The sequence below is a fragment of the Parasteatoda tepidariorum genome, chromosome 7 (assembly GCF_043381705.1).
Source record: "Parasteatoda tepidariorum isolate YZ-2023 chromosome 7, CAS_Ptep_4.0, whole genome shotgun sequence".
Lineage (NCBI taxonomy): Eukaryota > Metazoa > Arthropoda > Arachnida > Araneae > Theridiidae > Parasteatoda > Parasteatoda tepidariorum.
In genome coordinates, this window is record NC_092210.1 from 3,706,777 (window position 1) to 3,722,130 (window position 15,354).

A 15,354-nucleotide genomic window follows, 5' to 3' on the forward strand; every position below is an offset into this window, starting at 1 on the left:
CAGTAGTGTCTTTCAGTCTTTAACACGATTTTGTGACGTTGATCAATACAGATTTGATTTATTGAACAAACGATTTATCGAAACATCTATACTGTATTCAGCTAGTAGTGAAATAAAAAGAACCGCAACATCAGACCCAGATAGCAAAATAAGGTTTATTTTCACACAGCAAAAACCTTTTGATGTAAACCTAAAATGGTTTTTATGCGGTTTACGTGTAAACCTTCAAATCTTAAAACGAGATCTGTGACAATTTGCTCTATTCTACACACATTACCCTAATCCAAAACCTTGGAAAACAACCTTCTATATAAAAACCTGAAAAATGAGGCCGTCTTAAGGTTTTCAAGTATGAAAAAATGCTTGAATAAGGCTAGTCTTAAGGTGAAAATAATCTTAAATCTTGGTAAATATAAGGTTTCTTTTTGCAACGTCTTGTATGCTCAGCTAAAATCCACCTTGTCATGAAATTTTAATTGACAATGCAATTTGATCCTATCGCTATAGTGCAGTGTTTCCCAAACTTAAGACTCTTGCGTACCATTTCTAAATTTTTCGTAACGCTGTGTACCACTCTTAAAAAAATGAATGTATTTTTAACTATAAAAAAATTACACAAAAGTTGAAAATCACAACTGGCGGTTGACACCACTAATTATTAACTGTTACTCTGCAAAAAATAGCCAATAGAAGAATACGTAAATTTTCATGCCTAGCTTTGTTTTTAAATAAAGGTTTTAGAAATTTTCGTTTGTTGCAAGATATTTCGCATAAGGTAGCAAACCCCCGCTAAATTGTTCCCGTACCCCTGGGAGTACACATACCACACTTTGAGAAGCACTGCTATAGTGTGACGTCAGTACAACGTCATTATGGACCTAAGTGACCATTTTACCCAAGTGACAATACTTTTTAAAAAAAGCTTTAGAACTAAATTTTAATCCTTTTAAGATGAAAGGTTCGAAACTGCAATATTTTTGCTTTATTGAAAAAAGGTTTTTAATACAAACATTTTCATGACAATAAAAAGAAAATTCCGACACAAGGTTGCCGTAAGGTCACATGCTTTCTGGGAGACAACGGGATAAACAAAAATTCCCTTTCATCGGATTGAAACAGTCCATCAACAATCTTTCCAGTAAAGTCTCGAAATCACTAGAGGCAGTGTCTTTATAGAAATATCACGAGTTCTTTTTGTCTTTGAGGGATGATATCAGATATTGTTCCAAGTCACAATCGAATGTAACCCTCTTCCTCGTGAAAAAATCGACGAAAGTCTTTGGCAATCTTCTTGACATCCAAAGATTGAACAAGAACTCCCAGCATCCAACAACGTAAGAGTAATGAGGACTGATGGCACATACTCCTTCAACCATCTGATCCACAACTTTGCCTGGATCTGGTAGTACTGTAGCTTCGTTGAATTTACGAACGCTATCGCTGAATTCGTCGATGTAATCATCATCGTAGACATCGCCTGCGTACTTGCTTGAAGACATCGACCATGTTTGTTTAATACTTCGGGAAACATTGGATGCATCTGTCATACCCGTTCTAAAAAAATATTCAAGATGTTATCACAACACAGCATAAAAGGGGAAGTTTTCCGTATAGTGATCTGTGGCAGACTTCCAGGCAGCGGCCTGCGAGAAACTTTAAAAAGAAAAGGACCAACTCGAAGTGTATGACTCGTAGCCACCCTAGGGCAAACATCTACATTTTTTTTTAAATTAACTAGTTTAAAATCTATTTGGCACCTAGGCAATTATAGATGGCTCGACAAATCACTATATGGAAATATCCCCCATAATAGCGTGCAGAATAATGAAATTAGATGTAATAAGTATATCATTAAAGAGCTAAATTGAGGAAAGCTCTAAATAGCATTTTAGTAAATTGAAATATTGCTTTTTAAGTTTATGCGTTGACTATACGTGAAAAAATATTATGTTTAGAATATATATCTTATCCTCAGTCTTCCCTTTATATAAACCTACTAGGGGACTAAGCTCCCTGTTCGCTGCCGCTCACCAACCCCGTTGATTGCCTCGCAATAATTGTTGTTTCTTGGTCGAAAACAGTTCTTCTACTAAAGCTAAAATTATTCACTTAATATATATCTATACTAAAAGGAACTCTGTTTGCTTACGCTTGTGCCTCCACTTCCCATGTCCAAATATTATTATCTCTCAGTATTACAAATATTTAGATCTATTGGAGAACTGAAGTAATTTTTAAGCAATCATTTTTTAAAATAACATTTTTAAGCAATCATTTTTTAAAATAACATTTATATTGTTATACCATTATATTGTTCAAATAAATTTGACGAGTTCACAACCGTTATTTCGCTAACCAAACCGGTGAATATATTAAATACTATTTTTAATTGCATCACAGTGTGCATGAAGCAGATCGTTCATTCAACAGATCTCTTTAACTGTAATTTATAACAGTATATTGATGTTATTTGCACTAAAATAATAATTGTAAAACGATTAATAAGATTAGACAACCTTTCTAAATAACTTTATCTTAAAATGCAGGGCAGAATAACATAATAATGAAAAAACGACAATTCTCCTAGTTTTAAGCTCTAAAATTAAAAACATAATGATAGCATAAATAACTTTAAATTAGGAATACAAAAATATTTAAAGAAAAACAATATTGTCATGACTTTTATTAATTTTATGCTGAAAACGATCAAAACAATATGGAAAATAAATGAGGAAAAACTGGATCCTACTCCGTGATTTTCCGGCCAATAAAAATGCGCAGACAACAATGGAAAACTGCGGCACCATCATTAGATTTTTTTATGGTTAGAAAGATAAATAAATCCATAACAGTTTCCGTCATAGCATTTTCACTCTTGGTATTTTATTTTCTTGCAAAAAGACAAATTTTCTAAGATTTTCGGGATCATATTGAATTGTTGCTAAATGCAGTTTAAATATTCCACTCCAAAAGCGTTTAAAACTGTCACTTAGTTCCTAGCTCACTAAGATCATCTATAAAATCAAAAAGACTAGGCAAATTAGAATTGTGTATGATTAAATAAAACTAAAATGAGATCTTTCTTAAAGATATCTCCATTTTCCCCTAAAACTCCCTGACTTTATTGACTGATTAAAAATCAAGGGAAAAAATAAAGCACGTCATAACTAAATATTTAAATGAAGAAGAAAAAAAACTAATGGGCGTCTCCAAATTCTGATTAAACATTATTGAAGTTGGACATTATTATTAGGCCATTAAGGCAAGGGGTGCGGGTTTTTTTGTTTCCCAGTGGCGCCATCTATGGCCGAGAATTCGACTTCGGCCACACGCATACGTCACAACTCGTTTACAGAGCGGAACCATTCATACATCCATTCTAGACTTTCATCATTCTAACCTGTATCATACATCCATTCTAGCATACGCAGATCGTAATTTTGACCTGAACCAGAGAACGACCAATCTCCAATTTAGTACCCAAAGAAGTATAATTTGTTAAGGGGATATGGAGGACTTTGTGACCTGACAGATTTTTTTTCTCCATATCCGACGTTGAATAGCCGACCCAATCTTGGGTTTACGACTACTAATGTTCAACTCCGCAACTTTGAACCAATCGAGAAGACAAGGAAACTCCTATATCAGTACCCCATGAGATAATGATTTGCTATGGGAACATGGAGGACTTTGCGACCCAACAGATTTGACGTGCACCAGTCACCATTTACTACTAAGGGAGTCTTCGACCGGCTGGAATTGAACTCCCGTTTTCCCGGACGTGAGTTCAGCACCCAGCCAATCAGGCTATCTTGGTTCCAGTTGGAAGGATAAAAGTAGGTATTAAAATGATCAAATCATATTGCAAACGAAATTGTAAACAAATGTAGTAAATTTTGATGGATTTTGCAACTAATTCAGCATCCATTTTGGAATGATTTTGATGCGTTACCTTTTGTGATACTTACTGGTAGGAAAATGGTTCTATAGTTATAACTTTGACTCCAAATTTAGCCATTTCCATTCGTAAACCCTCACAAAAGGAACTTGTGGCATGTTTACTCATGCAGTAGGGAACAAACCCAGAAAAAGTGAAACGCCCTGCAAAAAGGTACACAAAAAGTATTAATTTTAAAAACATTTTACAATATCGAAGTGTGAAAATAATTAACAATTACAATTGTATTCAAATTATAATCTGAGCTGCGTCGAAATGTGAGCCTTAATTTATAACCAGATGTAACTGTCTAAAATAAATTTCTTTCCTTCTTTTTTTAAGAGAAGTTTTTTTTTTTTTTGCTAAGATGTTTCTTAATAATAAAGTTTAAAAAAATGCATATGCATGCTATAGGGTTGCAAATAATGATTTAAGTGAGAGAAAAATTAAAGAATGCTATCGAAATCTGCCGAATCATTAGCGAGGAACTAATATATAAATAATAAAACTAGAATGGAAAGTATAAAAATCAATTTGTTTGTTTGCTAAAAATTGGATGTGTTTCTAATAATCACTATACAAGTTTTTTCCCCGTCAATCAACCAGATTTTCGATGCTTTCAGCAGCAATTTCCTCAATAGTGATTCGATAATATTTTCGTTTTTTCTCTTAGACGTAATTTGCAATCCTAATTGTCAAAAGTGATCATTTTAGAAGAAACTTACATTATTATTGTTACAATATTATTACTGTTATTATTGATACAATATCATTATTGATACAATATTATTATTGCCACAATACTACTCTTGTTGTTATTGTTACAATGTTATTATTATTATTGTATCAATATTATCATTGTTATTATTGTTACAATGTCATTATTATTATTATTGTATCAATATTATCATTGTCATTGTTACAGTGTTATTATTATTATTGTATCAATATTATCATTGTTATCATTGTTACAAATTTATAGTATCATTGTTTCTTAGAGAAAATGCAGATTTGATTTTAGCTGGCAGCAGCTTTGAATGATAAAATTTAATAGTAGTTGATGTTTCAAAATTTGATTTGTCATTTTATTTTATTGTTTTATAAAATACTAGGAATTACATTTTAGATAATTTGGATGATCTTGCAAAAAATGAAGTATTGTTTGAACTTCATTTTTTGTGGGAGACAATTGCAATTGCAACAAATCGATTGTAATTTAAATATAGACATAATGCTCATTTTTTATTTATTTTTTTTTTCAGCCGAGATAAATTTCCGAAACTAAAATAGTTCCTGCAACTACACACTAAAACGTAAATTTAATTTTAATTTTTTTTAATAATTTTTGTACAATATTTCTAAATTTTGTAGGTAAAAAGATAACAAATTTGGGAGAACATGTGACTTATCTGGCTCACTGGTTATTTTTAATGAAAATTTATTTACATTGTTATTAACAATTTATATACATTTAAACTACTGAAAGATAATTCCACGCAAAAATAAAATTTTAAAATTACTTAAATTTTATTAATTTTAATCAAATAATAATCTTAAAAATCTTATTAATAAAATGAACAAATTTTTATGAAATTTCAAATTTCAAACTAAGAAACCCAAAATTTGAACGAAAACGATGAAATGAAAATACGACTTTTCTTTTTCGTGAAAATCTTATTACTCACACGGAAACATTCTCAAGTTACACTCATAGAATTCAATGAAATTTTTGCAGGTGTTAGAAGAGCTTATAGATAAACCATTCCCCTCCCCCCCCCCAAAAAAAGTCAGCTGTTCAAGTGCATTGGGGCCGGAGTAAATAGTATTGAAAATCGGCTAATGGTTATTAAAATCAAACAGTTATCAAAACTTTGCGATTTTTTTATTTTTGAAAACTAAAAATAATAGAACTCTCGTATTACAATATCCTCACAACATTGAAAATATTTATCTGAGTTATGACATTATTATTTTTAAGTCTAATAATAAAATAAAAAAAATTGTTTAAAAATTAAGAGTTTTAAAAACCAAAGAATTCCACCGACAAAACTTCTCAACATAAAAAATAATTAAATAAACATCGTGTTGCTAGTTTCTTCAACTTATGAATGGTCAGAATATACGATTAAATTTAAAAATGTAAAAACTACTTTTTATTATGAAACAAAACAAAAAATTATAGCCATTCGCTAATTCGTTTAACTTGTAAATACGGATAACAGAAAATGCATTATGTAACGCAAAATGTATTTTTAAATCTAGATTCGAATACAGAATCACTCTCCAACAAATTCACACAATGAAAACTTGGATTGCTTATCAATTATTGTAAATTTGTACAAATGTATAATTTAGCAGCATTAATTTATAATTTTAAGACTTCACCGTTATAATTTAGCAGCTAATCTTTAAGATATGGATTTTCGATACCTGATCGACAATTCATCTAATACCTATATCGTATGATTTTAATTTTGTAGCATTTCCTAGTCAGAATTTATTAGACCGATTTTGCAAAAATGTTCAATTTGTCTTTTAAACTGTATGGTAAGAATGATGTAAAAATTTATCAATGCATAATTTATCAAATTGAATAATTAAAAATATTAAATAATTGTAAAAATAAATTATTTTTTTTGCGAGCGAAATTATATTTGCAAAAAAGAGTTTTATAATTTGGAAAAAAAAAATTCAATTTGGTGAAATTTTTGATGACAGTCAAAAAATTTTATGCTCAGAGGATCAAGAAAATTTTAATTAGTTTAACATTTGATTTGAAAAAATATTAGAATCATATTATTGTATCTGGGATACAAAAAGAAATTTAAAAAAAAACTAGCATTCTTTCTACTAGAACATATTTTCTATTCTATATTTTTTCTATTAGAAAATTTTAATTAGTTTACACTTCGATTTGTAGAAATATTAGAATCATATTATTGTATCTGAGATACACAAAGAAATTTTAAAAAACAAGCATTCTTTCTATTAGAACATATTTTCTATTCTATATTTCTTTCTATTAGAAAATTTTAATTAGTTTAACATTTGATTTGAAAAAATATTAAAATCATATTAATGTATCTGGGATACAAAAAGAAATACAATAAAACTAGCATTTTATTCCATTCTTTCTATTAGAATATATTTTCGATTCTATATTTCTTTCTATTAGAAAATTTTAATTCGTTTAGCATTTGATTTGAAAAAAATATTAGAATCATATTATTGTATACAAAAAGGAATATAATAAAACTAGCATTTTATTCTATTCTTTCGATTGTAATATATTTTCCATTCTATATTTCTATCTCTTAGAAGATTTCAATTAGTTTAACATTTGAATTGAAAAGATATTAGAATCATATTAATGTATCTGGGATACAAAAGGAAATATAATAAAACTAGCATTTTATTCTATTCTCTCTAATAGAATATATTTTCTATTCTATTCTATATTCTATTAGAAAATTTTAATTAGTTTAACATTTGATTTGAAAAAATATTAAAATCATATTAATGTATCTGGGATACAAAAAGAAATACAATAAAACTAGCATTTTATTCCATTCTTTCTATTAGAATATATTTTCGATTCTATATTTCTTTCTATTAGAAAATTTTAATTCGTTTAGCATTTGATTTGAAAAAAATATTAGAATCATATTATTGTATCTAGAATACAAAAAGGAATATAATAAAACTAGCATTTTATTCTATTCTTTCGATTGTAATATATTTTCCATTCTATATTTCTATCTCTTAGAAGATTTCAATTAGTTTAACATTTGAATTGAAAAGATATTAGAATCATATTAATGTATCTGGGATACAAAAAGAAATATAATAAAACTAGCATTTTATTCTATTCTCTCTAATAGAATATATTTTCTATTCTATATTTTTATTCTATTCTATATTCTATTAGAAAATTTTAATTAGTTTAACATTTGATTTGAAAAAGTATTAGAATCATATTAATGTATCTGGGATACAAAGAAAAATATGATAAAACCAGCATTTTATTAAAAAAAAAGAAAGTTTTATTTTTTTAATGTTATCCTTAAAACAAATCAGAATTTAATTAGAAATAGAAAGAAAGTAACGTAACCTCCAACACTTGTGACAGTAACAATTCTTCCTTTGTATCTTCTGAGTAATGGAAGAAAAGCTTGTGTTACTCGGACTACACCAAATGTATTTACTTCGAATTGCTTCTGGTAGATCTCCATTGGTGTCCATTCCAACTCTCCACGTTCGATGACTCCAGCGTTGTTGACCAATGCCCACAACTCTAAACAAACAAATTTAGGCAATCTAAACTAACCAAAACTAAATAAAATGGAATTGCTTGTTAGTATTGTTAACTTATGTAAAGACGTTTCGTAAAGCAATTGAGTCCATTGAGGCCGTGTCATCCCCATTTGTGGAGACATACCGCGCTGCTGTGCGGCCTAATAGACCGAGAGTTCGGTCCTGCATCATCGCTACATATCCTCACCTCAATTGGTGACCCGGATGAGTGATGCTGAATGGCAAAAAATCGAAGGTTCTGTTCTCTACGCTATCACCAATATTTGCATCAATAGAAGTATTTGGACTATAACGCATCTTTCTTTATAGATGACAGAGCCGTGAAGGCTGAGGCGATAGAGCGCTCGCCTTCCAATGAGGTGAACCGGCTTCGAATCCTAGCGATGGCTGATCGATATGAATTCTGCATCCGGCTACAATCGACCACAGAGCTGACGTAAAATATCCTCAGTAGTAGACGGATCATGGGCTAGAGTCCCCTTGTCGTTAGGCTAACAGTAGGAGGTTTTCGTGGTTTCCCTCTTCATGTAAAGCTAATGCGGGTTAGTTCCATCGAAAAGTCCTTCACGAAGACAAATTTCTTCCAATACTTGATCCAGGAGTTCTCTCGTCTTCCGGATTGGGTTAAAAATTACAAGGATACGGAGTTGAACATTAGTAGTGGTAAACCCAAAAAATTAGGACCGGCTGTTCAACGACGGTTATAAAATAAAATATATATATCGTAACCATCTGTCTCACTGTGTAATAAACTCAAGTACTCTGGATCTTTCAAGGTAGATAACGCTAGATTAACTAACTAAGCATTATTCCACAGATCAAATGTAAGTTGACAAAACAAGGCCGCCGCACCACAACTCTCCAAGATACGGTACTGCACTAGTGACATGACCACGTGAAACGCACGTGGTCTTTGACTATCACTTTCTTTACTCTATTCTCAGGAAGGGGAATATTTCATTTTTTAACCGTCGTTGAACAGCTGACCCAATTAATTTTGTTTACGGCTACTAATGTTGAACGCCTAGCCTTGTCATTTTGAACCCAATCCAGAAGACAAGGGTACTCCTGGATTAAGTATTGGGAGAAATTTGCTTTCATGGAGGACTTTTCGATGAAACTAACCCGCATTTGCGTTACATGGAGAGGAAAACTACGAATACCTCGTACGGTTAGCCTGACGGCAAGGGGTCTTTAACCCATGATCCGTCTACCACTGAGGATATTGTGCAAGCCAGATGCGGAATTCGAGAGACCAGCCATTGCTGGGATTCTAAGCCGTTTCACCTCATTGGAAGGCGAACGCTTTATTGCCTGAGCCCTTACAGCTCGGAAGGGGAATATTTTAGCGACACGTAGCTTTACAAAGCAATCAAATCTATCAAAATTGGTGATCACCATTAGTCGAAAGATATAGCAATCTAGTATGTAATCGAGAAGATTCGAAGACCGTTACTGCATATTCTCAACTCTCTAGTAATCACAGCTTATGATTATATTTATAGCTGCGATTGCTAGTAATCATGATCAAACGATTTTATGTACCCATGACCTAAGATTACAACTCTAATTATAATTTACTTTTACATGTAATTAGGATTACTTTGAGGCAAATTATAGTGTTTTCAGGATGTCATTCACCACATTATCTATTACTTATCTCTACGCAGTACAAGTTATATATTTAATACAATTCTATTTTCATTTCTTTCAATTTAAGATAAAACAGTGTCAAAAAACGTCTTCCGAAAATGATGAAGGCCTTGAACTTGGTGCTATACAGTCTCGGGCCAAATTGTTAGACTCACTATAAGATTCTATATAAAATCTTAATTATCAGGTGATACTCTATACAGCTTTATTGTTTTTACCAGACTAAGACCGGTTTGCACTTGCTTACGTTCGTGTATCAATGGGTTAAATTAGACTACATATAATATAAATTCGACGATTGGATAAATTAGAAGATATATATTATATAAATATACAGGGTGCGTAGCGTTTTCAAAAAGTGATTAAAGGTGCTTTAATTTTCTATCTTTTAAAAAGAGATTTTTTTTCTTTGCCATGTCGATAGTCGTTCTAAATTTTCACAAATTTCTCTGCAGTATTTATCAGAAACAACCATGTTATTTCATCACGGTAATAATGTTTTTTAATTTTACTGATTTTATGTGTATAAATTAAGAAATTTTAACAATAGAAAAAATAATTTTTATTACTGTACAGATCCAAATTAAGATTTTTTTTTTTAGAAAGTGATTAAAAATATTTTTTGACTGCTTAAAAAGTACTTAAAAGGTGCTTATTTTTCGCTGAAAAATCTGGCTACGCACCCTGATATAGAATATTTATTATACCAGTTATTATATTAGTATATTATAATAATTAGACTAAATTATTAAAGACACTGTAGTTTCTTAATAATTATATGTTTTGCACGAGTTTATAGGCAATACTTTTTATATTTAAACATACATGTAATGGGCTTTTATTCAGGAGATTTTTTATATACTACTTCCAACTTGTATTTATTTTTAACCCTTTCAGTCCCAGTGATTCCAATTGGAATCATTATATTTAAGATTTTTTATCTGCTTACCTAAAACTCCATTTGATTTGAAATAGGCGGTATTTTAATCTACAAACATNACAAATTTCAGATTTTTTTATTGAAAAATAAATATTTGGGACTGAAAGGGTTAACGTATTGCATTGCAATATTAACCAATTGATACACGAAGTTAAACTAATTCAAACCGGTTTCAGCCGCGTGAAAACAATAAAGTTGTATAGTATCACTTGATAATTAAGATTTTACATAGAATCTTACAGTGCGTCTAATAATTTGTCCAGAGACTGTATATAAATAAAGCAAAAACTTAATAAAGATGCCTCTTTTTAAACGACATTATTTTAAATGTTCGAATTTGAAATAAATACACTAATGTTTAAGAAAACTGCAACGCCATGAAGGAACTGTTGGAAATGAATGAAATTTATTCCACATCTTACTCTTAGAGATACAAATAAACATTAATTTCTAAATACAATTACAGTACCCCATGTGAACCAAAATTCAACCACTTTTATGTCAATTAAGAGTAAATATTTTTTGGAAAATCCAAATCTTAAATTAGAAAAAACAGGGCTTAATATTTAAGATTTTGATGGTGCCCTCGCTTCAACGCAGAGGGTAAGATTGGCGGGAGGGGTCTTGTTCGATAAATAATATTTCACAAGTGAAGTTTGGAATAGAATATTTCCCTTAAAATATTTCAAAAGAGCATTTTTAGATTTTGATTCGATGTGTACTTCCCGAGATATATGACAGTTCCCTATATAACAAGCGGGCAATGTTGTTTAACCTTAAAAAAAAAAAACATCTCTTTAAAGAATACCGGGCAACGGCCTATATCTAAAGGAGTTACACTTCAAAAAAGATGACATTCCACCTTAGTTATTTCTCACACACTGTGATTCAATTTTATTTTTTGGGAATGTATAACTAGGAAAGGAAACGAAATGCTCGGTTTCAACCTATTTCATAACTTCTTTATAGTATTCTTAAATGTGTCCTATTCGCGGCTGCTAATATACAATCCAGCGGCCTAGAAAGACTGAAACTTAGTATATACCTTATATTGCCCCAAAAGAAGTCAAAATGACAGGATTGTGAAAGAACAACTAATGTGTAAAGACATTTGTTTAAAATTAAATTTTAATATTTCTTATATTATTTACAATTATATAACAAGCTATTAATTTGTTTAAAATTAAATTTTAATATTTCTTCTATTATTTACAGTTATATAACAAGTTATTAGTAAATATTAACAATAAAAAAAAATTATATGCTGTACAAAAAGTCACAAAATTCTAAGATATTTTGTCATTATATTCATCATTGTTTTTCTAATTGAAATTAAAAAGCAATCAAAATGACTTCCTTGGGCAATCTAGCGTTAACCATTCGTTTCAATTTCTTTTCAATTGGTTGCAATTATAATGCTAACTTTTATTTCTAATTAGACTCCTGAACTGAAAAGATAAAAAAAAAGTCAAGAATCTATTTATTTTTAATTTATGAAAATGCCAAACAAGAGACGGTGTCGTTAAAACTGCGCTGGATTTGAAATCGATTCTCGGCTCTGTCCAGATTTGGAGATGTAACTTCACGAATTTTGTCCAAGATTGCATGTTCCAAATTATACAATGGCTGAAAAATTATAAAATAAAATGAGTTGAAATAATTTTACCACAATCTCCCAAATTATTTTTTACTTCTTCCTGAGCGCATGATACGCTTTCGTCTCTAGTGACATCAATTTTCACTAAGGAGAGTCTACTCGACGCAGTATTCTTCAGTTTCTGAACATCTGCACCAAGTGGATCGAGGCATCCTGCAAATACTTTGAAGCCCAGACTATCTAATCTTCTTGCCAATAGAAGACCAAAGCCACGATCACAACCTGGAATAGACAAAGAAATAACAATTATTTGCAGAAGAAAAGTTCTTTTTCGGAGGCTCTTTGTCGTCGCATGAAATTACCTTCCCCCCCCCTTCCCATTTGAGAACAATATGCTATTTTCACAACTGCTGTGAGCTTGCAACAGGGATTCATGATTGATAAGTCAAGTTAAACCAGCCTGCTCTGAGCTAGAGCCCCTGAATTAGACTGGGCTAATTCTTAAAATGATGTAATAAGTCAAAAAAGGACAGGTCAAAATAATTTGGAGCTATAGGATAAATCTCGCAAAATCGGCGATTTTTTTAAAAAGTCTAATAACTAAAATAATTTAACCATTTGCTCGTTTTAAAGCCAAGATAATGCAAGATGATATATAAAGTTTAAAATTGTAGGTTTGCTTGAAGTGCAAGACACTTAAACTGTGGCTTTTTTAATTTCCTCGATGAAAAAATTGTGAAGAATATACTATTGCTGAAAATACTGTTAAGAAATTTTCTGGGAGTTCTGTAATTACCGCTATTTTATATGCCTCTAAATCTATGAGTCTATATATACATTTATTATTAATGTAAATAGACTACAAACGCTTCTATGTAGTCTATCTACATTAATCATACATTTATGCAGTGGTCGGAAAAACTACATCATTTTTGTAGTCTATTACAACTACAGTTACTTTTTTTTTTAAATGCAGCAACTATAAATTACTTTGGAATTGTAGTAACTGCTTCACTCACTTTAAAGAGACGAAGTTACGTTAAATGTAGGGAAATAATTAAGAAATATTTATTCATGTTTACGTGAGTCAGTTTGTTATTCAAAAACATTTTTTTCTTTCGAATTTATCCTTTAACTTTTTTAAGCCTTTTTCGACAACGAATATTTAATTTAAGAAATGTGAAATTATCAAATACTTGAAATTTTTTAATGCCCTTTTATTTCCTCTAAGAAATTAAGTACATCAAAAATACGCTCCTTCTGATTAAATTAGCATTGATGTTATTCCCTTTGAAAAAAAAAAAAAAGAAAAAGAAACATTCTAAATAATTTTTGATCTAATGATTGGATCTTCACGTTGTAAGACTCAAATTTTTTTTTCCTACGGATTTGAATTTCTGACCCCCAAAATATAGGAGATAGCCTCAATCTGAGAGATATGATTCCCATATTTTGGTCAGGAGAGCGATCAAAAGTTTGGATCCCTTAATGTTAATTTTATTTTGCCCATTTTGCTATATCGATTTTTTTTAAGAGAATCGAAAAATATTTGCACACAATCATAAAATTGTTTTTTCGAAGATATTTCCATGAAGAAAAGAAATTTTAGAAAATACTTATTTCTTTTATTATTTTATTTAATACTGGTCGAAAAAATTTTGAATTGTGAGGTATATAATTTTTTATGCCATTTTGAAGTATACAATTTTACATAGCAAAATACAAAATTTAGGTTAAATCGGCTGAATAGTTCCTGAGAAATCGACTTTTAAAGAAGTCGAATATTTAAAATTCGATCTCTCAGAAACTATTCAGCCGATTTCGTCCAAATTTTTGTATTATGCCGTGTAAACGGCATTGCTCTGCAATGATTCGAATCAATTTAAAGACGCGATTGAACTATTTTAATTTCAATGAATTCTAAATTTGTTCTAACAGAACAAATTTAAATTTCAATGAATGATTTTTTTTTTAATTGTGAATTTATATCAAGTTAGGTGGTATAAAATTTAAAACTTTCTTAAAATTGTAGAATTATAAATGCTTATTTTGTAAAGGAATTCTTTATAAATGCTTTATTATTGTCATTAAATTTAATTATACGTATTTATAAAATATCGCAAATTTAATTTTTTGCTTTTATTTCCTTAACAGCTGTTCTTTGAAGGGAGAAATAAAATAAATAGATAATCGATAAATTACTATTACCCAAACAATCATGCACTAATCTGAAAAGGCATGCACCAAATTAAGGGTTGAAATTTTTTAATATCTGGTATAAAAATACCATGCCTGTTTCAAATTGTCAATAGTAATAACTAATTTGCCAATTTTTCAGCTATTGTTTCATATTTTAATTACAGTTTTTTAATCGCAATTAACTACATTTAATTACAATTTATACTATTTAAAATTTACAAGTTATGATTACACTAACAATATATACGGATAATTATCTACAACTTTTAAAATAAAATTTACTCTTAATAACAAAACTAAAAAATAAAAAAAATACAATTTTTTAAAATAATTTTTATTATTTTAATATGCGTAATAAATTTACTAACCTGTTATAAACACAGCCTTCTTGGCAGAAGTTGCTCGGAATCTAGGAAGAGCATTATCAATAAAACTCGCCAACAAATAAGATATACACAAAAAGCAAGCTAATCCTGAAAATTTGAAATATAATTCTCGAAAGCACTCCCCGCCGATAATCACAATAAACGCTAAAAATACTAAACAAACGATATGTGTAATCGTAGTATTGAACATATCTTTGCCGGTTGGCGTCCTTATTATTGAATCATTTTCCTCTGATGAAGTTCAACGTGTGTTCATCACCATGCTCTGTTTATTTCAGAGATTATTCTCAAAGAACAGGTTGACATACCTTCCTTCTGAGTAGATTTG

The 15,354-nt window shown here is 30.1% G+C and overlaps 1 protein-coding gene across 1 annotated transcript; it reads right to left on the reverse strand.

Moving 5' to 3' along the window:
* Window positions 1-967: 967 nt before the first annotated feature.
* LOC107456350 (retinol dehydrogenase 7) lies at window positions 968-15,354 on the reverse strand. Its single transcript, XM_016074208.4, has 5 exons — window positions 15,009-15,354; window positions 12,511-12,723; window positions 8,049-8,231; window positions 3,969-4,101; window positions 968-1,554 (listed from the first exon to the last, which is right to left on the reverse strand). Exons 1-5 carry the CDS (start codon window positions 15,214-15,216, stop codon window positions 1,182-1,184), a joined length of 1,110 nt encoding a protein of 369 aa, XP_015929694.2. The 5' UTR covers window positions 15,217-15,354; the 3' UTR covers window positions 968-1,181.